This window comes from Engraulis encrasicolus, chromosome 15 (genome assembly GCF_034702125.1).
Source record: "Engraulis encrasicolus isolate BLACKSEA-1 chromosome 15, IST_EnEncr_1.0, whole genome shotgun sequence".
Classification (NCBI taxonomy): domain Eukaryota; kingdom Metazoa; phylum Chordata; class Actinopteri; order Clupeiformes; family Engraulidae; genus Engraulis; species Engraulis encrasicolus.
In genome coordinates, this window is record NC_085871.1 from 8,430,662 (window position 1) to 8,457,274 (window position 26,613).

General features: G+C 42.6%; 1 protein-coding gene across 1 annotated transcript; it reads left to right on the forward strand.

Annotated features, from left to right (window-relative positions):
* Nucleotides 1–295: 295 nt before the first annotated feature.
* On the forward strand, nucleotides 296–25,583 carry slc26a3.2 (solute carrier family 26 member 3, tandem duplicate 2). Its single transcript, XM_063217873.1, has 21 exons — nucleotides 296–477; nucleotides 1,929–2,068; nucleotides 3,782–3,892; nucleotides 4,359–4,519; nucleotides 5,735–5,899; nucleotides 12,040–12,192; nucleotides 12,867–12,949; nucleotides 13,692–13,839; nucleotides 14,239–14,352; nucleotides 17,001–17,078; nucleotides 17,504–17,599; nucleotides 19,060–19,166; nucleotides 20,236–20,305; nucleotides 21,010–21,102; nucleotides 21,643–21,738; nucleotides 23,219–23,323; nucleotides 23,538–23,660; nucleotides 24,113–24,167; nucleotides 24,664–24,809; nucleotides 25,082–25,150; nucleotides 25,287–25,583. Exons 1-21 carry the CDS (start codon nucleotides 320–322, stop codon nucleotides 25,311–25,313), a joined length of 2,298 nt encoding a protein of 765 aa, XP_063073943.1. The 5' UTR covers nucleotides 296–319; the 3' UTR covers nucleotides 25,314–25,583.
* The last annotated feature ends 1,030 nt before the right edge of the window (nucleotides 25,584–26,613 follow it).

Here is a 26,613-nt window from a genome sequence, read left to right on the forward strand (position 1 = left end):
GCTGTAATCTCATCTCCTCGTTGTGTTTGTGAGGTGTGTGCTGATGGGTAACAGAGAGGCAGCAGTGGAGACCTGTATACGTATGTCCTGCTGTCCTGACTTGCACTTCAACGTCTGGCCTGCCTATATGTCATCGCATGGGATACAGAGGAACGCATGTGTAATTGTATTCCTTGTATGACCTGTGCATGTGAAGAAATTGTCAATAAATCCCACTTGGCTTGACTTGGTTTGACCGTAGAGGCCCTGCTTGGGACCGGACTGAAGAGAAAGGAGACGAGACGAAGAGAAACAAGGAGAGAGGTCGAGAGAAGGGGGGATGATGCAGGAGCCAGGTGAAGGGGTGAGGACGGAGGCAGCAGGAAAGTATTACCAGGTCTCCAGACCCGTCTACTCGGAGGATGACTTTGGCCAGGCACATGCCAGAGTCCGGAGGAGACATAAGGGGATACTCGACCACGTCCGACAGTACTTCACGTAAGAGTTCAAGTATTTGCTCATTAGTTGTGTTTACTTTCTTTTACTTACAACTTCTTTTGGCTGATTTTAAATTGTGTTAATTGATAATTGTGTTTTTAATGATAACAAAATGAACTTAGCTAAATAACTAAAAAAAAGCCAGTATGAATAACATGGCTTTCAAATTTCATAATGTCTCCATTGGAATTCAACAGTATACGCAAATAAAATGCCTTGATATGGAAATGCATAGGCACATATGGGATATGAAAGGTGCAGCTCATGAAATATAAGGGCCTGCTTTGTCTTCTACTTTTGTGCAACACTGAATATCTTTTATTCATTGTTTGGACAAGGTGTCGTCTGCTGTTGCTTAACAACTTTTTACATCTCTTTTATTCATTGTTCGCTGACAGCACTCAGATTGCTTTATCATAGCGATAAAATACATTCTATTATATTCTATTTTGTTCCCACTCATTCCGTTTCATTCTGTTCTATTCAATTCTGTCCTGTTGTATTGCCAAGTGTCCCTTTCTTTTTTCACCTATTTTGTTCTACATACAGTACAATTCCTAATCATCCACACATTTCCATTCAAATCCATCCTATTCCAGATGTGACTTCAAGCGTGCTAAGAATGCTGTCCCGTCTTATCATTCTGTATTCTATGCTTATTGTACTTCATTGTATTCTACTCCTCTCCAGCTATGATTCCAATCTGGCTAAGAACAGTGTCCTGTCTCTGTTACTCAACATTGCTCAACACTATACTCCATATGCTATTCAATTTTATTCTAACCTGTCCCATACTCTTCCCATTCATTCTATTGAAGTCCCACCTGCTCTATTGTATTTCTATTGTACTCTATTCTACTCCTCTCCAGCTAAAAATGCTGTCCTGTCTCTGCAACCCATTGTCGCTGCTCTCAAACAGGATATTCTCTGTTCTATGGATAGCTGTGACTCCTAAAAAAAATGCTGTCCTGACTCTTCTGCCTATCACAGACGGTTCTGTTCTATTCTGTTCTACTCTATTGTTCTATTCCATTCTCTGTGCACGGTATTGTATTGTACGTATTGTGCAGTTGTACTGCACTGTACTGTACTGTATTCTATTCTATTCTATTCTATTCTATTCTATTCTATTCTATTCTATTCTATTCTATTGTAGCTGTGACTCCAAGCACACTAAGAATGCTGTGCTGTCTCTGCTACCCATTATTGCTCATGGCCATACTCTGTGTACACATCATATTGTATTGTATTGTATTGTATTGTATTGTATTGTATTGTATTGTATTGTATTGTATTGTATTGTATTTTTATTGTATTGTATTGTATTGTATTGTATTGTATTGTATTGTATTGTATTGTATTGTGGTGTATTGTATTGTATTGTATTGTATTGTGGTATATTGTATTGTGGTGTATTGTATTGTATTGTGATGTATTGTCTTCTATTGCAGCTGTGACTCTAAGCGAGCTAAGAATGCCGTGTTGTCTCTGCTGCCCATCATTGGCTGGATGAGGATCTACAGGGTGAAGGAGTGGCTACTGAACGACATCGTCTCTGGAGTCAGCACTGGCCTGGTCGCCGTGCTACAGGGTAAATAACATACACACACACACACGCGGCGCGCGCCTGCACACACTCATGTGCACGCACGCACATGCACACAGACACAGACACACACAAACACAGACAGACTCACACACACACACACAAACACAGACAGACTCACACACACACACACAGACACACACAAACACAGATAGACAGACAGACAGACAGACACACACACACACACACACACACACACACACACACACACACACACACACACACACACACACACACACACACACACACACACACACACACACACACACACACACACCATTGTTTATGGGATGACCACCAACCTGTTTGATGTACCGTAAATCATGTTAATATTCACCTAAACAATTTGTCATTCACTGTCTGTGCACTGTGTGTACTGTATACTGTAGTAGACTGTAGGGTGACATTACTCACTACTGACGGATCTTCATCCAGCTTCTGTGATGACAGCTCTGCACCATGGAGTTGGTCACAGTGCTGTCAGAGTTGCTGCTGCTGTTGTTGTTGTATTGAATGTCTTGACTTGGCCTTCTTAGACCTAGGTCCAATCTGATTCTTCAGAACAGTTAGAACCTATATGTATGTTACACCTGGGTACTCATCAAGTAAGAAGTCACAAAATAAAACTTGTGTACCGGTAGTTAAAAGTGTGGTACTGACACATTTACACATACTGAGTTCAATTGGCAGAGAGAGTGGATGTTGTACTCTTTGGCATGGGTGACTGAACTCTGCGTACTGCTAGCAGTAAATAAATCTGATACAGCTGATATGACAGAACTACAATAGTGACATGAGGCAGGGCTCTAATGTAACTTTTTTCATCTCTAGCCAAAATGGTTGGTAAATATGATTGACTAGCCAAACACACACTCACTAATGGGTCACATCGCCTAGTCAGTTGGTCATTTCTACCAGCCAAATTGAAATTTCACCAGCATCTGGCTGGTTGGCTTGTGCCAATTTAGAGCCCTGACATGCGGGGAGAAGGGAGAATAACTCACTGACACGTTATGATAATTTATGTCTTTTAATGTATAAATACATGCCATTGCACACTATGATGCAGTTTTGAATTATGTTTTTTTATTGACTAGAATTGGCTATTATTGGCTAGAATCTTATAGCAGGACATTCACATCGTGCAGATTTTCATTGAAAACATGATAGCGTATCTTAATGAGCTTGGACCATTACTGTGCTGTTCACTGTGTAAGATAACAGATAAAGGGATAGCTTTGTTTAAAGCCAAGTGATTAATGGTACATGACCTGATTTCTTATGGAAACTCTGTTACTGTATTTTCGTGTTTGGCTTACAGAATTGACCTATTTTTTTATTATGATGTTGCATATATGATTGACCTATATTTTTATTGATAGGTTATCTTATACACAGTCTATGTACGTACATTCTCTCACTGTGTTCTTACCGCCATGACCTAATGGTTAGGGAGTTAGTCTTTCAGTCTGGGGCTTGAGTTTGAATCCCACCTGACCACTCCCTACACCTGCCCAAGTGAGCAAGGCACCTAAACATTGCTCCATGGACTGTAACCAATACCAATACATAATAACAATAATAATACAAGTTGCTTTGGATAAAAGCGCCAGCTAATTGTAATGTTATGCGTTCTTCAGAATGGACCTATCTTTAATGGGTTTTTTCATGACCACATTCCTTAACTTTGTTCCTCAGGTTTGGCTTACAGCCTGTTGGCCTCCATCCCACCCTGGTATGGTCTGTTTGCCGCTTTCTTCCCGGTGGTCAGTTACTTCTTCCTGGGCACCTCCAGACACATTTCTGTGGGTAAGCGCTCTCTTGATCTCGGACGGAACACTCAAAGAGCCTCTGTTCTACGGAATTCTATCAGAGATATTGCTGCTAAGGGAAATATCTCTGATTCTATGGTGTCAACTGCCATCACTTCTTACACAGTCTCAAAAACATATAGGCCTGAACGATACATCGAAATATACTGTAGTATGATGAATTAAATAAAGAGCTATTGTACTTAGACCAAAAAAATATGCTACTGTTCTGCATTAGCTTTGCAGGAATTCTTTAACTGTACTGCTCCCTCTCTCTGTGAAAAAAGTGCACTTGCAACTGAATTTGCATTACACTGGCATGATATAGGCCCACAGGCTCTTCTCTCTCTCTGACTTATTTCTTCTCTCTCTTTCTCTCTCTCTCTCTCTCTCTCTCTCTCTCTCTCTCTCTCTCTCTCTCTCTCTCTCTCTCTCTCTCTCTCTCTCTCTCTCTCTCCTTATAGGTGCCTTCCCTGTATTGAGTCTGATGGTGGGTGCCGTGGTTACTAAGCTGGTGCCAGACGAGGGTCCGCCTGCCAACATCACCGAATTCGAGGGCCTGACCATGGACGAGCAGAGAGCCCTGGTGGCCGCCTCAGTCACCTTCCTCATGGGCATATTTCAGGTAACTGGAATAGATGAACATATGAATATTCACATTGTAAGCATTTAGAGCAGTCCTTGGTAAGCAGTTTGAGTGTTGGACTTGTAACCCAAAGGTCGCCGGTTCGACTCCCAACCCACCAGGTTGGTGGGGGGAGTAATCAACCAGTCTCCCCCATCCTCCTCCACGAGTGAGGTACCCTGAGCATGGTACCGTCTTGCCGCCCTGGGCGCCATGGGGGCAGCCCCCTTGCACGGGTGAGGCATAAATGCAATTTCGTTGTGTGCAGTGTGCAGTGAGCACTTGCTGTGGAGTGCTGTGTCACAATGACAATGGGAGTTGGAGTTTCCCAGTTGGGCTTTCATGCTTTCATTTAGCTTATTGCTGCCTTTACTCTGAACAGGGACTGCGCTGAAATTTGATGGACCTGTTACAGTGACATACTACATACAGCGGAATAGATGAACATGTGAATAATAGCAAACCTGATGACGCACTTGGGCAAAGCGCCTTGCTCGCTCCCAGAAGTAAAATAAGACCAAAAAACCCCAGTAAGCAGTGTGTAGTGTTTTCTGGTCTTTCATCTTGATGATCAAGTTTTCCTGCCTCACATCTGCACCTATGTTGCTGAGGGCTTGTGCACAAGGACTCTCTTGATATGAATATTAACATTGTAAACATTGTAAACAGCTTATTGCTATTTGCTCTGAACAGGGACTGCACTTGAATTTAACGGACCTGTTACAATGACATTTTGAATGTCCAAAAATAGCCATTTTTAGCCGCAAAAAATGACTCTTCTTGGATCATACTAGGAAATATTTGTTAATTCCTTAGTAAACTTTCATGTAAAGATCAAATTTGGCAATAGGCAGCCCAGTTTCAATGAGCAGCATATTGCAGTACCTTTTTTGACCATTTCCTGCTCAGTGTACCTTTAACATTCCATTCGACTCTATTCTTTCTATTGGATTGTAATCTATTCTATTCTAATATACTGTATTATATTCTACTCTGTTCTACTGTACTCTACATTTTATTATGTATTATATTCAATACGATCAAATGCACTGTAATGTAATGTAATATCCCATTCTATTCTATTCTATTCTGTTCTATTCTATTCTATTCTATTCTATTCTATTCTATTCTATTCTGTTCTATTCTATTCTATTCTGTTCTGTTCTGTTCTATTCTGTTCTGTTCTGTTCTGTTCTGTTCTGTTCTGTTCTGTAGCTGGGTATGGGAATATTCCAGGTGGGCTTCATCGTGATCTACCTGTCGGACACTCTGGTGTCTGGCTTCACCTGTGCAGCTGCTGTTCACATCCTGGTGTCGCAGCTCAAGTTTGTGCTGGGCCTCACTGTACCAGGCTTCAGTGGGCCCCTCTCCATCATATGGGTGAGTGACATTTTATCCTAGCGTCTACTTTCTCTGCCTATTACATGTATGTGAGCTCTGTCAGGTCCATTATAGCCAAGAAATACAAGACAAGAAATTCTGAATGCAGTTTAAAAAAAAAAAAAAAGTTATGAATTAGAAATGCTCGTTCTGTTTACGAAACGAAAGTTCGAGAGAAGCGTAATGAAATTTGGAATGCCTAATTTACCACCTGCATTCTGTTCTCCACTTAACTGTCATTTACCTGAATTAGCGCGAAAAGATAGGCACGCCTATTTAACCAGCTGCATCTCATTCTCCGCTCTGCCGTCATTCGCTGGAATTTCAGCGCACAGAAAATTTGGAATGCCCCTTAATTAAATATCCAGCATTTATTCTCCACTCACCCGTCTCCGGTCAGAAAATTTCTTTCTCGCTCGTCCCACCACCTCCCCTTTCGCCTCCCTTCTACCGCTGTTCGATCGATTCGTCAAGTGTCTTGCAATACGCCACGTAATCTATCTCAACTTCTCAAGTGCAGTGGTCCCTGCGGACCCCGTGAAGCACTTAGATGATCTGTCCACCGCGTGGACAGCCACTCTTCTGCGAGAGCGACACAATCACGAGAAGATGCCGGTGTTTTGCCCTAGCTTTCTCCCGAGCACGAGAATGTTTGCTGCATAGACATTTCTCGGCCGTGGCAGTACTTCAGCACCACGGTCAGCGATCTTGCCCAATACGCCACGTAATCTCTCAGCTCTTAAGTGCAGTGGTCCCGGCGGACCCCGTGAAGCACTTAAATCATCAGTCCACTGTGTGGACAGCCACTCTCCCGCAAGAGTTTGCTCTTGAGTGCAGTGGTCGCTGCCGACCCCGTGAAGCACTTCGATGATCAGTCCACCGCGTGGACAACCACTCTCCTGCGAGAGTCCGTTCTCCAGCGAGAACGAAGATGTATACATACATGCTTAATCCAAATTTCAGAGAGTGAACTATTGAATTGGCGTTATGGCTCTATTCTGACGAGTCCCCTGGTTTTCCATGAGCACCAAGCAAAGATTCTGTTGACAGCAGAAGTGTAGGGAATGCTCACCCCATTTAAGACTAGGAGAGCCTACACAGTCTCACCCCAAGTAGTCAATTTTTGACTACTCAATTTTTTACACCCCAAGACTGCAATTTTTGACGTCTTGGGTATTCCTTCCATGTCACATTTTGACTATGTTCTCAAAGGCCCTTGTGGCAGCATAACGTCATTCAGGTTAGGTTTAGGAATAGGTTTAGGGATAGGCCACATAGTCAAAATGTGACGTGGAAGGAATACCCAAGACGTCAAAAATTGCCGTCTGGTCCAAGGTAGTCAGAAATTGACTACTTGGGGTGAGACTGCGTTGGGAGAGCAAATGATCCCCACATGAAGGAGGCAACATGACAAGGAGAAGGCAACATGACAAGGAGTAGCCTATGCCATGTCATACACGACAAGGTCGGGTGGGTAGACGGTGGGTTGCCAAGAGGCGAGCAGCCAAAAGTTGGGAACAAAGCAGAGCACTTTTAAAAGGCGCCAAATTTGAAACTGACCAGTGAGAAGCGAGGAGAGTGGATTAGCTGATCTAGACAACCTTCTAGATCTTCTTGACAACCATTGCCTGCCAGAACAATCCATGCATTCATGTGCTATGGGAATTACGTAGCCTAGAAATCTAGACGCCGTACAGCAAAAAGCTGTACCAGGGTCTAGGAGGGCTGGGCGGCAGTGTGGGCGGGATAAACGGTTGCTTCAGCACTCAACGCCACGCAATTGGATGGCAAACAACCAATCCCCACACACTTCTGTGTAACGTCACAGCTGTCTTGTGAAGCGGAAACTCAGAGGCGTCGTAGCAGTGAATGCCTGTGATCACCACAGCCACAAACAAGTTTCCTAATAAATCGTGTTTTCACTTACATAGTTCAAAAATGCCTCGTTTTCAACCACACAGCCCTCCTTGATCAACCAGCGAAATGTTGAGCAATTTGGGGCTTGTTAAATGGTCATATTTATGATTGTTGTCAACATGGCATGTTCGGTGTTAGCTAGCTAGCTGTATACCCAGCCGACCGGGGAGCGTCCTGCGTTGGGAGCGACAATCAGGGAATCTGCGTGTGATGACCACAGCCACAAACAAGTGTCCTAATAAATCGTGTTTTCACTTATACAGTTCAAAAATGCCTCGTTTTCAACCACATGGCCCTCCTTGATCAACCAGCGAAATGTTGAGCCATTTGGGGCTTGTTAAATGGTTATATTTATGATTGTTGTCAACATGGCATGTTCGGTGTTAGCTAGCTAGCTGTATACCCATAACTAATACACGGATACCTAGCTCTGTGTAATTGACGACAGATTGGCTAGCCGCTAGCTCGGTAGACTAGGTGTCATTCCCATCTATTTAGTAAGCGACTTACAGACTTCCAAAGCTCCCAAATGTCTCGTTTTTAATGACATGGATCTTACTAGAATTTGGGGCAGGCATATAATACAAGGCTGTTATTGACGACAGGTTAGCTAGCCACTAGCTTGGTAGACTATGTAATTCAAGTATTGGCAGAGGACGCGCTCAACTTCTTGGAAAACCGAAAGTCTTTGGGTGCGAGATAAAAAACGTCATCTTAACTCATTGGCTGCCAGCCATTTTCATAAAAGGGTAACCCAGAGTGCCAGAGATTTTTCAGCATTTTGGGTGTTTTTTGGAGGCTCACAGAAAATTGAGTTCTGTGTCTATGTCAACACCATACCTATCAAAACACAGATTAGACGCTCATCTGTCATCAGAAAAAAACGGTGTCTCTCTACCCCTTTCCGTTCTTTCATAATCATCTGTTGAAAATAAGTGGAATTCGCCAAAATGCTACTTTCTAGCCCAAAAAACGGAGAAAACGCCATTTGAAGTTGACCTATAATTGCAAGTGTTTTTGCTCATAATGACACCGTCCTAACAACTCCAAACCTATCAGATGCTATTACAGAGTCTCCTGTCATCTGTAGCCAGAACAAAAGATCGTTTGTATGGTCTTTTCAACCTAATACTGTACTGAAATATAACGGGATGGGCTTGAAAACAATAGTGTTTTGGTTTGTTGCTGGCGCGCACAATGGATCATGACAGCAGGTGCATGTAACTCATGTGAAATACTAAACTCAGAAATACTGTCTCATAGTCCCTCTGTTTAGCATGTAGTCCTCTCGTTGGGGATCAAATCACAGCTGATTTGTTTCCTCCTGTACCGTGTGAACTGGGAGACAGGCAGGCAGGCAGCACAACTTAGCTTACTGCTGCTTCTTTGGCAGAGCGGACAATTTGCAGATTGATGATTACTGTCATCATGTTTCTGCTATCTTGTCATATATTGTTCAATGAATTTTCTTTTGATAAAGTACTGATCACATATCCAACATTTCACAAGCCGATTGGAGTGGGGAAGGCTAGCTGGTCTGAGGCTAAGTGCAATGCTTTCTCATGTGAGCTGAATGTGTCTGACCAGACACAAAGGCTAGCCTACTCTGTTCCAAGAATCTGCAACCCCCCTGTCTTTTTGATGATACAGTAAGCTGATCATACTATACAGATCCATAACTGCAACTGTAGAATGAGTAAAAATAGTTGACTTACCAAGGCTCCTTTATTTAGGCTTAGTTGTAAATTGTTAGCGATTTCGTGCTAGCTAGCTAGCGTAGCAAACAATAGCCAAACATTCCCAACTGAGGTGACCACTAGTCCCGTGCATTTTCCTGTTAGATGATCTTTTTTACGCATCATCCTGATGTTGTGTAGGCTGATCACATTATCCAAAATGAAACAGTTGCCACACAGATCATCTCTGGTTGAACATGGTGTATTTTGGGCAAGCTAGTTACAATGCCTACTAGCTAGATGGCAACAGGGGGGTGTATTTTGGTCATGAGAGGAAGTTTTTTTTTTTGTCAGGCTCTACTAAAATCAGTAGAATACCTGTGTTAAAATCAGAGGGCAAGAAAGTAGACTACTGTCACAGGTGCATACTTTCAAAAATGATTTTGCTACTTTTGCAACTTTTGAGATTATAATAGTAAAAAGGGATGTTTTTGTCTTGACATTTCCTCTTGATGTGAGCTAATGCCCTGCCCTGACTGTTCCTAAGGACACTTCTGCCACCTACAGGAACAGTTAGAACATGACTAGAGGCGTGAAATTAATACACAACATAGGTTAGACCGTCCTCAAGGCGTGGCTGTAAAAAAACGCAATTATCGGCAAGCGACGTCGAAGGCAGGGGGCGTCACTATTCGAAATGACGTCATTCGACGGCTAAGGCAGCCAATGAGTTAAGGAAGAAAAATCCGCACTCACAAAACTGCGTCTCATTATTTATTTGTATTACCACCATCATGGTGGTAATATAAATAAATAATGAGACGCAGTTTGTGAGTGCGGATTTCTTCTTCCTTAAGTAGACTATGTAATTCCCATCTATTTAGTAAGCTACTCAAAGACTTTCAAAGCTCCCAAATGTCTCGTTTTTAATGGCATGTGTCTTATTAGAAATTGGGGCAGCAATTTCATTCTACACCTACAGTAGTGGTCTGATAATAGCGTGTGACTATCTGGTTCTGTAAAATGCTCGACTTAGCTTACTGAGCTAGTTTAAAACATTGAATGATCAAATGGTAATGTGTTGTGATCTATTTGTGTCCGATAAGTTCATGGTGTATTATTACATCAATCATGTCAGACACGAAATGTATTATCATCCAGGCTTTTTAAATTAAGTGAACACTTTCGTGCTGTACGTAGCACGGACGGACACCATGCTTCTTCTTAGAAAGTTTCCTGTTTACTAAGTAGCCCGGCCCCCCTCGCGATTTGATTGGCCCTGTCATCGGATAACTTTCAGCCTCGCAAAACGACCGGGGTCCGCTAGACTGCCCCCGGGAGCAAATTCAATTTGTGGTCGCTAGGGGCGTCTAGATTTCTAGGCTAGGAATTACGTGTATTATGGTAAATACCAAACGCTGACATGGGAACGGCACATGAACGGCACATGAACGACACATGAACGCCTCCCTTGTGGTATCTTCCACAGGAAAACTCGTTAAAAAGTTTTATATATGAGTTTCAGAGACTGGATAGTATTTACTTCCGAGAGCATATTAATGCACAATAACACTAAAGCTAGATTTAAGTGACCAAGAAATGTCTATGTACGCTGTAGAGGGCAGACCATTTTTTTTTTGTATAGTCATAGTCTGGCATGTCAGGCTATGAGGCAGCTCTGGAGGTGTTGCACGTGTTACAGGGAGGTGCCCTTTGTCCCATTTGGTACATTGCCACTGTTTAACCTTTTCTTTTGGTTTTCATCTGACACCTCTCTTCCTGGCATAGTGCCTTTGTTCTGTCATATATCTCTCCTGAGCACACCCTAAACCATTAATCCATACCATATTCTATTGATTTTTCAGCTAATTTATCAACCCATACCATATCTTTATGGACCAACCCTTCCTGGTTGACATATGCACGTGTGTGTGTGTGTGTGTGTGTGTGTGTGTGTGTGTGTGTGTGTGTGTGTGTGTGTGTGTGTGTGTGTGTGTGTGTGTGTGTGTGTGTGTGTGTGTGTGTGTGTGTGTGCACCACCAGGATGTATAGAGGAGAATGTTAGAGTAATGGATGCCAGCTCGCACTGTTTGGCATAGCGTCGCTGTCCAGCAAAAAACACTTATCTCCACTTCTCATTGTTTTTTATGTATTGATTTATAAAACCACATTTTCTAAAAAAAATAATCATTGCAAAATTAAAGTTGGCTACTAAATTATTTATCATACACATATACCCATGGCGACTGACCAGTAGTACTGTCTTTTATTTTATAATAAATAAAGAACAAACATAAAAAAATAAAAATAATAGTGGAGATAAGTGGTTTTTGCTGGACAGCGACGATAGAACATTATTTAACTTCCCTCTGATGCACTTTGAAAAGTGCCAGGACACATCCTTTGAAGTGAATATTGTAAAAATAAATGGCAATAAGGAAAACTTAAAAAGTTATCCCTCCATCTCTCCCCCTCTCCCCCCCCCCCCACTCTCTCTGTCTCTCTCTGTCTTTCTCTCTCTCTTTCTGACGGTCTTTTCTGCTATAGACGCTGGAGAGCATATTTACTCAAATCACCAAGACGAACATCTGCGATCTGGTCACGTCCATAGTGGTGATGGTGGTTGTGTTTCTAGTCAAGGAGCTGAATGACCGCTACAAGTCAAAACTTCCAGTGCCCATCCCCATCGAAGTCATCATGGTGAGTGTGTGTGTGTGTGCCAGCGTGCGTGTGTGTGTGTGTGAGTGTGAGATACTGCAAGAAGTCGAAGCTTCTGGTACCCATACTTGTTCATACCAAGATCATACTGACGCTATATACAGGACAGCCAAGACTGAGCCTGATAGTCACAACACAACACACTTCAGCCTACACACTTCAAACCATTGTAAAGTATGTGTTTAAAATGAATGCAGTCTTCAAATTGTCAAACTGAATTTTCATTTGTCTTGGTTGTCCTGCTCCCAGGTCAGACGTTTGGATGTGTGGGCTTCAACAGAGAGAGAGAGAGAGAGAGAGAGAGAGAGAGAGAGAGAGAGAGAGAGAGAGCAGGTCTGGAATCAAACCCATGTCCCCAGAGAATGGCAGAAACAAGGCCGTGGCCATTTTAGATTTTTTTCTGTACTAACAGCTCTGCTGTATAATATACCATAGAAGCAATTAGTGCTGCCCATACATTGTTCTGGAAATCAATACGATGGTTAATAATTAATCAGGCATTAACAACCTAATGAATACTGAGTCTGCTTCTGGTTTCCTCGAAAAATGTAATTTTAGTTGAAAGCCAGCCAAGACACACACAGTACTGTAGTCATTGCATGACGCCCATGTACAAACTGTTCTCTTCTGTTCCTTATCTGTCCTGTCCTTGTCAGACTGTCATTGCCTGTGGGATCTCCTATGCGGTCAACTTTAAAGAGAAATTCCAAGTGGACATCGTGGGAGTCATCCCCAGCGGGTAAATAGTTGCCAGATGAATTGAGATTAATTGATCAACCCACCAGCTGCAGTATCTGTCTATACATATTTACCTTTAACCGCGTTGACAATTAACAATTCGTTATATCCATCTGGTATTAATGGATTCAGGGCCGCTGACAGCTTTTGCCGGGCCCACGACAAAATTATCTGAATGGGCCCCATCAAATACATGTAATGTTATGACTGACAACCCAATTCTGGGCCCCACCTCTCCCTGGGCCCAGGACCACTGACCCCTTTGTCCCCCTTTCGACTTCCCTGAATGGGTTAATTAACATTTTTTTTAATTGATTGGTTTATTTATTGATTTTGCAACAGTCCATTTGATCAGCCATACGTGTGATTGTGTCCTGCCACACAGAAATATGAAAGTTGCTGCTGATTTTTTCCTTCACTTCATTTGTTTATCAGAGGCTGGTTGGGTCTACATTTAGCAAAGTTTATGTCCAATAATAACCCTTTATCATCATTTTGATATGGTAGCCTCACAATGTGTGCCGTTCTGCCAGGGGGATGCTGTAATAGTTGTTGAAAAGACTTAACTCACATAGTACTACACTACTATGGCATTAAACAGAACCTTTAATTCTTAGTCATCGCCATCCTGGTAACAGTAATTTACATATAACACGGCCCATGTCTAAACAGGTTAATAATATGTCATATGTGAATGGTAATAACCCCTGGTTTGTGTGTAACATCATTGTGTATTTTTAAAGCTTTGAGCCACCAAGGGCTCCAAACCTGCACATCTTCCAGCTGACAGCGATGGAGTCATTTCCCATGGCCATAGTGGGCTTTGCTGTGGCCTTCTCCGTAGCCAAGGTGTACGCTGTCAAACACGACTACCTCATCGATGGGAACCAGGTAAGAGGAATTCCGGTATTGTTGAAGTCATACAGTTCAATATATTAGGTGTGTTCCCAATGGTCATGGTAGAGGGAAAACAGGTAAGAGGGCTTGCCTGGGGCTTGCTCTGGCCTTCTGCTTGGAAAGTCCTATGCCACCAAACTCAAACATGATCCAGGTCAAGATCGCTCTTCTTTCTTGAATAATTACTACCACCATCAATTAATAAATATTCTTCATGGCTTAGAAATGCACACGTTTTAGACATGAATCGGGTGAACCATGCTCCATCTACCTTGAATCAGCCATTTTTTTCTATTGCCATCACATCATAGACATATTTGATATCACATCATAGACATCTTTGGCTGAAATACTTTGGCCTACTCTGGTCTGAATCTGGACATGTCTTGGCAGGAACTCATTGCCTTTGGGGCCAGCAACATCTTCGGTGGAGCCTTCAACTCCCTGGCAGCCAGCACGGCCCTCTCCAGGAGCGCTGTGCAGGAGAGCACTGGAGGGAAGACACAGGTACAGTAGGCCTGGACACCTACAACACACATGAGGCATCATATACAGCAGTGAATCTCAAACTTTTTGTAAACAAAAGCCCCCTTGACCTCATCGCCTGCCAACGCTAGTCTGGCGAAACCCTCCTACGGTAGCTCGGTTCGCTCACTGTTTAGCCAATCAGCAAACAGTTGAGAGTGGTGACGCAGAACTCACCTGCAAAGTCCGTTACTGATTGGTTAAGGTAACACTATTCACACTTTTGTTTTGTTATTTGTATGCTTTTGCGAGGCTATATCGTAACATTCATGCTAATAAAGCATATTATGGGTTTTAATTTGAATTCGGAACTCCAATGAATTTAAATGGCAGAGTAAGATTAAACCATCTCCCGGGGGGGGCGCTGTGGCGCAGCGCGCTAAGCCCCCCACATTTGGGCTTGCATGTCCACCCACGGGGACCCTGGTTCGAGTCCGGCCGGGGTCATTTCCCGATCCTCCCCTGTCTCTCTGTCCCATTCGCTTCCTGTCACCATCTTCAACTGTCCTGTCAAATAAAGGCATAAAAGCCCCTAAAAATATATTTAAAAAAAAAAAAAACATCTCCCACCTTCCACGGAGACGAATGCCTCTTAGCTTTCGCCCCCCTTAGTCTTAAAAAAGTAATGTGAACTAATGCCCCTCAATTGCAACTGAGTACCAACCCCTTTCAGTTGTGACCTTCTCAACACCCTCCAAGGGCTCCCTGACGTCTTGGGGGGCTGTAGAGCCCCCATTGAGAAATACGAATATAGAGGTACCTGCATTACCACATAGGCAAATCACATACACTAAAGGTACCTGAGCTATCGCACAGAGGGCAAATCATGGGTACCTGCGTTAGCACACAAGGGGGAAGACAGTATAAAGAGATCACCAAGGGCAGGACACAGGTAATAATGAAGTCCTCAATTACCGCACACAAGGTGTAAAGGCATACAGAGCCCAAAAGAGACCTCCAACCAACACATACAGAAATATAGCTGCAAGCAGCAATGCGGGGCCAAGCAGTAAACTTGCCAAAGTCGCCACGGCAACAGAAGGGACTGCAGCGCCCCCTTTGGCCCAAAATGTTGGCAATGTTGGTGTGCATTCCTTGTGATCACATAATCCAAGTTTAGTTTGAATCCGTTGAAGAGCTGCCGAGATATGAGCTCACTTTCTGTTACCTGTTGGTGGCGCTAGAGAGTTTGAGCTTGGGGTCTGGATTTTTTTGTGGGAGGTCATGGGATGGACTAGTATGTGTGCAAAAAATCCTAACAGAATCTGACTAACGGTTGCTGAGATATGACCTCACTTCCTGTTTTGCCACCTTAATGACAATTTTGATTGGCTGTCACCAGCAAACGATAAGAGGTGTCCAAAATTCTTTAAATATCCTAAAGCATATCAGTCCCAAGATGAAGTGTACCCTTTTGTAGGGCATTCTGACAAAAATTGTGGGATAAGTAGCATTTTTATTGAATTTCACAAAATTCAAAATGGCGGACTTTTTTCTTCTGTTTGACATGAAGTCATATAGTGCGTTGGATTCGGCTTGGCCCAAGGATTCTAGTGATAGTATTATTTTCAAAATTAGGCATACAGTGTAAACGCTACAGGCAAAAATGTAGCTAAAAATTTGACCTGTTGGTGGCGCTACAGAGTTTGAGCTGGGGATCTGATTTTCTTTGTGGTAGGTCTTGGGATGGACTACTATTTGTGTACAAAATCCCAGACTAATTTGACAAACGGTTGCTGAGATATGACCTCACTTCCTGTTTTGCCACTTTTACAACAATTTTGATTGGCTGTCACGGCTGAACGATAAAAGATATCTAATATTCCTTGAGACCCCATGTGTAACTCAGTCCAGAGATACTATATACCAAGTTTCGGGCGAATTGGTCAAAAATTGCGGGAAAAATAGCATTTTTATTGAATTTTACAAAATTCAAAATGGCGGGAAAACTATCCTGGCGGAAAATGACGTCATATAGTGCGTTGGATTCGTCTTGGCCCAAGGATTCCAGGGATACCAAGTTTATGAAAATTGCCCCAGCGGTTCAAAAGTTACAAGCAGAAATGTACCTGCAACTTTGACCTGCTGGTGGCGCTAGAGTGTTGGGATTGGGGACCTATAAATCGCTGTGGATAAGGCTGAGACTGTCCCTAATGTGTGTGCCAATTTACAGCATTTTCCTACCTACGGTTCTATGGGCTGCCATAGACTTGCTAAGGAGAAGAAAGGTGCCTAGATAATAATAATAATAAGCAGAAAACCTACTAACTCTATAGGGGCCTTCGCCAGCTTCGCTGCTTGGCCCCTAATAATGAGTAGGCTACCCAATTTAGCCCCACCTCCCTCTCTCCCTGGCCACGGGATAACGGACCCCTTTGGTTGCCCACCACACATTGGCGGTGTATAATACTGACCCCTAGTGGGAAAAAAAACATAAAGGGAAGTTCAACATCCCAAGTATTTTTCCCCAAACTTTGTTTTCTGACAATATCATGTGTGCCCTACTTATCATGTCGAAACTAGAAATTCTCACCAGTTCCTTGGTATTTTATGGCTATTTTAGTGATGGTAATTGATTCTTCAACATTCACACTGTCGGTGCTGATTGGTTGTGTTGTTGGGTGCCCCAGATTGCAGGGCTGCTGTCAGCTCTCATCGTCATGATCGTCATCCTATTCATTGGCTTCCTGTTGGAACCTCTTCAAAAGGTAAGAACCAATCAAATGGCTTTAATGTCACTTATGCTATTATGAGAAGAATAAAAAAACTGGCACATTGTGACACACACATTTAAAGCAATATTATACTATAGTAAGACCCCATTTACAAGAACATGGGTACTTTTGTTAACACATCCATTGGGGCCGTTTGTTTACAATTGAATTGATTTTTTGCTAGATACAGTAGCCTACCGGTATGTGTAAAATCTCTCTCTCTCTCTCTCTCTCTCTCTCTCTCTCTCTCTCTCTCTCTCTCTCTCTCTCTCTCTCTCTCTCTCTCTCTCTCTCTCTCTCTCTCTCTCTCTCTCTCTCTCTCTCTCTCATTTATGTTCATGAATGTACTGCTTAATATGTAAAACGAAATGAAAAATTTAAATTAATGATACTTATTGTGAATGTGTTGTGTATTTTAGTCAGTGTTGGGGGCTGTGGTTATCATCAACCTTAAAGGCATGCTGATGCAGGTCAGAGAGGTTCCCGACCTCTGGAGGAAAGATCGGCCTGACTGTGTGAGTGCCTCATCTGCCTCTCTGTCTCTGTCTCCCTGTCTGCCTGACTGCCCACCTGTCTGTCTGTCTCTCGGTCTGCCTGACTGCCCACCTGTCTGTCTGTCTCTCGGTCTGCTCACTTGTCTTTATCACCCAGTGAGAAGACGGAACGTCTTCTGATTGGCTGGGCAGGTGTCCTTTATTCCCCGGTAGCAGGACACCTATGATGTCATGCGGGCGTGCGGGCGTCCAAGTTGCTTCTTTTCTAACTTTCTGGCGAAGTGCCGTTACTAGTTCTATCGCATCTGGTTGTCTAGTCAAGACCCCATTACTAATTCTATCGCATCTGGTTGTCAAGTCAAAAACCCAGTCGTCAATTCTATCGCATTTGGTTGTCATGTCACCCCAACATTCTGCGCGCGTCCTTACATGCCTCCGATAGAGGCGCGCCTCACTAGATTAGGAAGTGGTGCCCATAGCAACTTACCAAGCGCAGTGGTGAATCAACTTTCTCACGAAGCCTTAGATCAACATATTAATAAATTAATACTTATCACCCAGTGAGCAGACGGAACGTCTTCTGATTGGCTGAGCAGGTGTCCTTTATTCCCCGGTAGCAGGACAACTATGATGTCATGCGGGCGTGCGGGCGTCCAAGTTGCTTCTTCTCTAACTTTCTGGCGAAGTGCCGTTACTAGTTCTATCGCATCTGGTTGTCTAGTGAAGACCGCGTCGTTAGTTCTATCGCATCTGGTTGTCTAGTCAAGACCCCGTTACTAATTCTATCGCATCTGGTTGTCAAGTAAAAAACCCAGTCGTCAATTCTATCGCATTTGGTTGTCAAGTCACCAACATTCTCTGCGCGTCCTTACATGCCTCCGATAGAGGCGCGTCTCACTAGATTAGGAAGTGGTGCCCATGGCAACGTACCAAGCGCAGTGGTGAATCTACTTTCTCAGAAAGCCTTAGATCAAGATATTAATAAATTAATACTTAAATGCTGGTAACCGGGTGATAAGCGGAATAGCGGCCTTCGAGGTGTCCCGATATCAAGGGAAAATGGACTTGGCGAAGCGAACAGCCCTTCGGCTGCGCCGTCGGGCTGTTTAGAACGCTCCGCCTCGTCCATTATTTCCCTTGATATCGGGACACCTCGTCGTCCGCTATTCCATACTTAAATGCTGGTAACCGGGTGATAAGCGGAATAGCGGCCTTCGAGGTGTCCCGATATCAAGGGAAAATGGACTTGGCGAAGCGAACAGCACTTCGGCTGCGCCGTCGGGCTGTTTAGAACGCTCCGCCTCGTCCATTATTTCCCTTGATATCGGGACACCTCGTCGGCCGCTATTCCATACGTAACCCATGGGGTGTATTTGCCTCAGGTGCTGTGTGTGTAATGGCGTGTGTTATACGTTATGTACGTTATGTTATGATTCAGGTGGTGTGGGTTGTTACATGTGTGTCCTCCATTACTGTTGCAGGTGGTATGGGTTGTTACGTGTGTGGCCTCCATCCTGTTGGGTCTTGACCTGGGCCTGGCTGTGGGACTCGGCATTGAGCTCATCACCGTCGTCTTCAGGACACAGTTGTGAGTGGAACGCAATACAGCGATTAGGCCAACTCCTTATGAAAATGGGCACAATCAAAAGTGGCACACAATACAATGATTAGGCCGATGCTTTACTAAAATGGGAACTAGAGTTCCATTCTTTTCGCTCATGTGGATTTTAACACATTTTATACTGTTGGTTTTGGCAACAGAAGGCTGGACTTCTGGCTCCCAGAGCCGTAGATATAACAGAGTTACCCTATGCTTTGATCTGTGGTCATATGGTTTTATGATAGCCTCAAAGGTTCCAGGTAAGACCATCACTGAAATACATTTGTGTTAGCATGGCTAGGCTACGTGTACTAACTCTACAAAGTTAAAAATGTGCAAAATGGTTGTTTTATCAATTCCTCTGAGTCCTCAATGATATCCTATGGAAAAGAATGTTGTATTCGGAACCTTGTGAAGGCTGCGCAAAACCGTGACATCGGCCATGTTTGACCATATATGGTCACATTTTGCTGCCATTTTTCACAATGGTGTAACTCTTTATATAGATGGCTCTGGTCTGCCCGATATCATATCAGGTGGGCATGCAAAATATGTGTTGTTTGACAGCCCAATTGAAAATACTTCCAATCTGTTGAACTGTTGTGTGTCCATAGAATGTACAGCCACATGATAAATGACTAAATTGTGAATTACCAAGCCACAAATATGTACAATGAAAGCCCATTGGGAAACTCCAACTCCCATTGTCATTGTGACACAGCACTCCACAGCGCACAAGTGAACACTGCACACAACGAAATTGCATTTATGCCTCACCCGTGCAAGGGGGCAGTCCTCAGCGGCGCCCCATGGGGAGCAGTGCGGTGGCACGGTACCATGCTCAGGGTACCTCAGTCATGGAGGAGGATGGGGGAGAGCACTGGTTGATTACTCCCCCCACCAACCTGGCGGGTCAGGAGTCGAACCGGCAACCTCTGGGATGCAAGTCTGACGCCCTAACCGCTCACCCATGACTGCCCAATGTACAGTAAAAGTCAAGCGATGTGTATGTTTCACTTAATTCACTCAGTTGTATATCTATTGTCGATTTCCTCAGCCCCCGGTGCAGTGTCCTGGCAAATATCAACGGCACGGACATATACAGAGACCGCAAGGACTACCTGAGCGTGAGTAGCTACTGAAAAAATATACCTATAAACTATACATATAAACAATTAAATAATCTATACATCAAAGGTACGTATTTACTGCAGTGGCGGTTCTACCAATTTGGTGGCCACATTTTGGTGGGGTTCTAGGCAATTGCCTATTTTAGTCTGCCTATTGAGAAAGCCGCCTTTGATACTGCAGGCCTATATACAGATAAAATAACCTGATTTAAAATAAAAATAAAAAATCTTACTGTAATTCTATTGGTGCATTTTCTATACACAAGAACCTTGGATAGCCTATCAGAATGGCAGTACAGATTTGATGTAGGCTACTAATACAAAGTAATGAAGTTACATAGTGCAAGTAGTTCATGATAAGTGATTAGAAGTTAGGCTACTAGTTAGTGACTCATTCGTTAAATAGTCTGTGACTAATGATCAGTGTATTGCCGGCACTGAGTAACTAGTAATAGCTGTGTCGTTTGTGACTAATTTCATGTGGTACTTGCAAGTGACTAGTTCAAGACCAGTGGCCTCAGGTAGGCTACGGGACTAAGACTTGTGTGGATTTCCTATTGAATCTTTGCATATGTGAAAATCTACAAAGATACATATGCACCAAAAAAGTTCAGATGTGGTATCAATTTATGCATTACTGTAACAGGCTTTTGTGACATTCTCATGGCTGTGACTCATTCGTGGTTGTTTCTTCCGTCAAGATGTACGAGCCAGAGGGTGTGAAGATTTTCCGGATTCCATCTCCAATATTCTTTGCCAACATCGAGTTCTTCAGAGGAAAGCTCGTAGAGGCGGTGAGCATGACTCATAGGCATGGACCGTGTGCGTGTGCGTGTGCGTGTGTGTGTATGTGTGTGTGCGTGCGTGTCTGTGTGTGTGTGTGTGTGTGTGTATGTGTGTGTGTGTTTATTTATCACCATGCATGCAGAGCTCAAACAAGTTTTATTGGCAGGGGTTATCAAATACAAGTTTTTATAACATGGCACAGTGGTGAAGTGGATCAACACCTTAATCAAATGAAGTTGCAACACCTGATGGAATGTGTGTGTGTGTGTGTGTGTGTGTGTGTGTGTGTGTGTGTGTGTGTGTGTGTGTGTGTGTGTGTGTGTGTGTGTGTGTGTGTGTGTGTGTGTCTGTGTGTGTGTGTCTGTGTGTGTGTGTGGGAGAGAGAGAGAGATAAGGTCGTGGAAAAATCTTTTTTTCGTGGAGAGCTATTTGGCTAATGCTAACTACCAAATAGCTAATTGTGGTGCTTTTTCCAGAAGAGAGAGAGCAAGAGAAAGAGAGAGATGTTTGCTTAAACACAACTTGATGTGTTTGAGGTGTGTCTGCAGGTTGGATTTAACCCTTTGCGAATCCTAAGGAAGAGAAACAAAGCTCTGAGGAAGATCAAGAAGCTGCTGAAGAAAGGGGAGCTCCAGGTCACACCTGTAGGTTTGCATTCGATGGATTTAAAGTGATTTAACCCTTTATAGGGCACTCCTTAAAATCCTTTAAAATGTAATGTTTCAACCCTATATTCTAAGAGCAGAGGTGTCAAAAGTAAAAGTAAAAGTCCTTTTGTGGTGTAATTACAACACTAGCACATGACATTACTGTATACCATTTACTCCATTGTACCTGAGATAGACTGTGTTGTTACTGAAAAACGCTGAAAACCTGACAAGGACCCACCACCAACTTGATCCAACCAGTGCAGAAGTAGCGGATCATGAGACACGTACACAGGTCTACTGGTTACTCAGATAAGTTACTTGAGTTGAGAAAACTGTGTTTATTTTTTTTGTACTTGTACTTTTACTTTTGACACCTCTGTCTAAGAGGAGGATAGGCGTATGATCAAATGGTCACCCTGTTTTTCACAAGACATTTTTAATTAGTTTCTGGGCTCCAACAAGAACAAAAACTCTCTCAATATTTAGCACCATTATTCATCTGTATAACTTAATGTGTGATTTTCATCACTCCCGTTTTAAATGTTTTATTTATAGTTGCATCTTTAAAGGAAGACAGGCACAAAAATACACAAATCGCAAATTCCTGGTGAACACCAAAGTGTGACAGGCTCCAGGCCACTGCTGATTGGTCAGATGTCATGATGCCACTATCTTTGTGAAAGCCTAACCTCTCCTGGTTAATTTGATATATCACACTTGATTGTACACCTTTGTAGAGGCATGGCAGGGGCGTTTGTAATAGGTGGAGAAGTGATCAAATATAGTCATTTGCCCTATAAAGGGTTACAGTGGTATAGGCTCTTTTCATACAGCTCCACTTGAGTTAAATGATTGAGTTTTACTTGTCTCCAATTCTTTCAGCCATTCTCATGATGTTACTTTAAGTTACAAACTAGCAATTACCATGGAACCATATGTCTAGCTGGAACCATAACATTAAATGATGTATACTAGCATGGGGGTAGAATTGGATTGTCAGACTCAGAGAACAGCTGGAAGTACGGGAGAGGTAAAACTCTTGGTGATGTATCGTTTGAAAGGAGAATTCCTTGTCCATTTCAACATGTCGTTGCATTGCTCACGCTATCCTTGAATTCTCACCATCCAATGACACAGCATTGTTTTTTTACCAACACAACATTAAATTCAAATCAACAGGAATTCTCCTGTAATGTTAGGCCGCTTTATCTCACAATATTCTGTATAGGTTTAGACTGCATTATGGCACTACACGTAGGTCTACTAAATGTCAACAGTAATTCAATAAAATAGACGTGTGTTCCATTATGATGTACTAAGCCCTACTTGGTGCATAATTAGAGCCTGAATCGTGTTTCTTCGTATAACTACCTACATTTCTGATTTAGCAAATGTAAGTGACACCATTATACAGATTCTATTTAGCCTCTTACATATTTGAGTTTTATGAAGAATATTCAACTGCCTTTTCCAGAGTGGTCTGTTGCCCTCTGGCTCTTCGCCAGTTGACGAGTCTGAGGACGAGAGCAAGATGGAGGATCTGGACTTACCGACCGACTATTCCGACCTACCTGTACAAGTAAATTGGAACTCTTAGCTTACCGCCGACTTCTGTCTATACGCACTCTACAGTATGCAGCTTGTGTATGTGTGAGTGTGTATATTTGTTCAGGTGAACTGCCCTGAAGAAGGCCTAGCAAGCCAAAACATGTCGCTAAAAAATGAGTTTTATGCAACAATCTCTAGAATGCCATAGGCCTATCTGTTTTACTTTTTTTCACCCACCTGTGCAGGTGAACTGGAACTCTCAACTTCCCGCCAACATCTGCGTCCCCCGAGTGGACATCCACAGCCTCGTCCTCGACTTCTCTGCTGTGTCTTTCCTGGACATGTCCGCTATCAAGGGACTCAAAGCGGTATGCCACATCTCTGTCCTGAGACACACATGCACACACGCACGCACACACACACGCACGCACGCACACGCACGCACGCATGCATGCACGCACACACACACACACAGGCTGACAGGCAGAAAAAAAGCTTGTATCTGCATAAGTGAATCTATTATCGGCATATATAAGTTAGTTGATGATAGTGATGGTAAACTGTGAGCAAGCTTTATATATTTTGATAATGAAAACACCTTACAATAGTACACTATGAACCTTTGAAATTATTCATCCTGCAACCTGACCACATAATTAGGCTAATTAAAAAAAACATCATTGCATAAGTGGTTTACTGTCCAAAACTAGGTTACTCGTGCTAACCTTGACCTTTGTGTTGAATTGACAGGTTGATAGCTACGGCTTTAGCACTATCTACAATGCTATTTTTATTAACTGTTTAATTATCTTCTTCACAGGCTCTGAAGGAGTTCATTCGTGTAGATGTCAACGTGTATATCGTGGCCTGTGACAGTAAGTATCTGTTACTGTTTTTATCGGGTGTGCATTTAGACATCGTGTCACCTGAGGTCAGTGTAACCGCAAGGTAATATAATGCTGTACCGATGGAACACTCCCACTAAGGCTGGGTAATGGTTAAAAACCAACATGCAATATCTTTCTCATATATACTGTACTGTAAGCAAACTATTTCATTCGTGATTGACAATTAAGCTTACAAATAAAAGAAGAGCTCTCTCCCTCTTGTATGGGTAACTTATTTCATGAAATTCTCCTTGCTGTAAGTGCTCATTACAACAAATATTGCAGTGTTTCAGCCTAAAAACTTTGCCGTTTAAAACATCTTTACTGGCCCTGCCGTGACCAAAAGACCCCAAAAAAATCAATTCAGTTGTAGTTGGTAGTATAGCCTACTAATTGATTATATTCAATCAATTATTCAATAATAGCTGTCAACATTACAGAATACTTCCATTTCTCTGTGTGAATAATGGTCCTCTTTTTGCAGTGTATGTGTATGAGAGGTTGGTCAGATGCCAGTTCTTCGATGATGAGGTGAGAACATCAATGCTCTTCGTGACACTTCATGACGCCATGCTGCACATTCTGGAACACAAACCCGACAACGGCAAACTCAACAGCGTGTCAGAGAAGGTAAGCCTCAACTATTCACATGAGCGCAGTTTCACGAATGTAACAGTAGTAAGTATATGTGTTCATGTGTGTGTGTGTGTGTGTGTGTGTGTGTGTGTGTGTGTGTGTGTGTGTGTGTGTGTGTGTGTGTGTGTGTGTGTGTGTGTGTGTGAGAGAGAGAGAGAGCGAGAGAGACAGGAGGTGGATTGAATTTGTATTGTATTTCCATATTGTCTTTGTACTGTATTTCTGAAATCGTAAATCGTTTTTAACATGTTGATGCGGTCCTCTAGGTGTTTTCAGACAACAAATATGATGGCATAAGCAATGGAAAATCGAGCTTGCGCAGTCGAGAAAAAGTGGTAAGTGAAATGTGAATGCTTGAATCTTATTGTAGTCCTATTGTACTGTTTGTAGCACTTCTATTTCCTCATGTCAGATTGTATAAAATATTTTTTGATTAACAAAAAATTTAACAAATCAATGTATTCTCCCCAGGACAAATCAGGAGGAACCAAGCTCTAAGCCATAGAGATCATCTTGCTTATGTACATACAGTGTTCACTTGTTGTAAGACCACTACCGCAGCCATGGCACAAGACTAAAACCAATCACATATTGCTATTACCCAAGTGCGTTTCTCGACATTGTTATGTCTTACTACATAGCAGCTAAGTTGTTTTTTTGCAATGTTATTGCATTGCAAGTTGGAGTAACATTCCCAAGTTGCTAAGTGATTAGCAACGATGCTTTCGAGAAACTATTTCACAGACCAAGATTGCGATACCCTTTTCATTGTTACTTGTTTTTACTATTATTATTACCTCCGCCAAGGAGGTTATGTTTTCTTTCGCGTTGGTTTTCTTTGTTTGTCTGTCTGTCTGTCAGCAGGATAACTCAAAAACTTCTGAACGGATTTTGATAAAATGTTGAGTTGTCAAAAATGACAAGAGGAACAAGTGATTCAATTTTGGTGGTGATCCAGATTATGATCCGGATACAGGAAGTTTTAAAAAGATTCTCCACCATTGCTGGATAGGGCAAATTTTGACACTACATTTTCTAACTGGTAACACTTTATTTTAGGGACACATCTATTAGCACTAATACATACAATATTAATGCCTGTGTAAGTAACTTGTAAGGCATGTACTAAGCAAAATAAGACAGTTGTTGAGCATGTATTCACAAATGTCTTGTTCATGCCCAATTAGGGATTTATTACTAATATAACCTTAGTAAGGACCAGTAAGCCTATATTTCTATTTATTAGTAAGTAGTAAGTGGCAGAATACAGTGTGTATAAGCTCCCGACACACTGTGTGAACAAACCCTGAACAGTGTGAAAACAGATGCAGAATAAGGGTCCCTATTCTAAAGTGATGCATTGGTCAGCCCAGATGGCTCAGGGCCTCTGCACTACCAAAGTCCTAGGGCCCCCACACCACCCAGGCCCGCACTACCTAGCCCCCCAATCTACAAAGTGTAAGGATATATCAAATAATTAATACTTCCCCAGCCAAGTCAACTAGTTTTCTCTTGTTCATATCAATGAGATAAGGTAACAAGAGCCTATATATAGCAAGGATTGAACGTACACTTGTCAATGGCGGTGGGTTGGTGAGATGTAATTTTTTTCCTGTACCACTGAGTTTTAATTGTAAAAAAACCCAAAATAAATGCAGAACATTAGAATAATAGTTTTGAAGCAAAACTAAACTACTCTTTTGTGATAATTAAGTGAATGTTTGAGGACATTAGCTTCAAGAAGTGCAGTGCATCATGGGTACGCAATCTAGGCCAACAGACAACCTACCCAGCACTG

Excerpts from the sequence above, each read along its gene's own strand:
- slc26a3.2 (XM_063217873.1), top strand. The coding sequence starts at position 320 with ATGATGCAGGAGCCAGGTGAAGGGGTGAGGACGGAGGCAGCAGGAAAG. Across the intron at positions 2,069-3,781 it reads CCTGGTCGCCGTGCTACAGG|GTTTGGCTTACAGCCTGTTG; the intron begins GTAAATAACATA and ends TTTGTTCCTCAG. Across the intron at positions 21,103-21,642 it reads GAGGAAAGCTCGTAGAGGCG|GTTGGATTTAACCCTTTGCG; the intron begins GTGAGCATGACT and ends GTGTGTCTGCAG.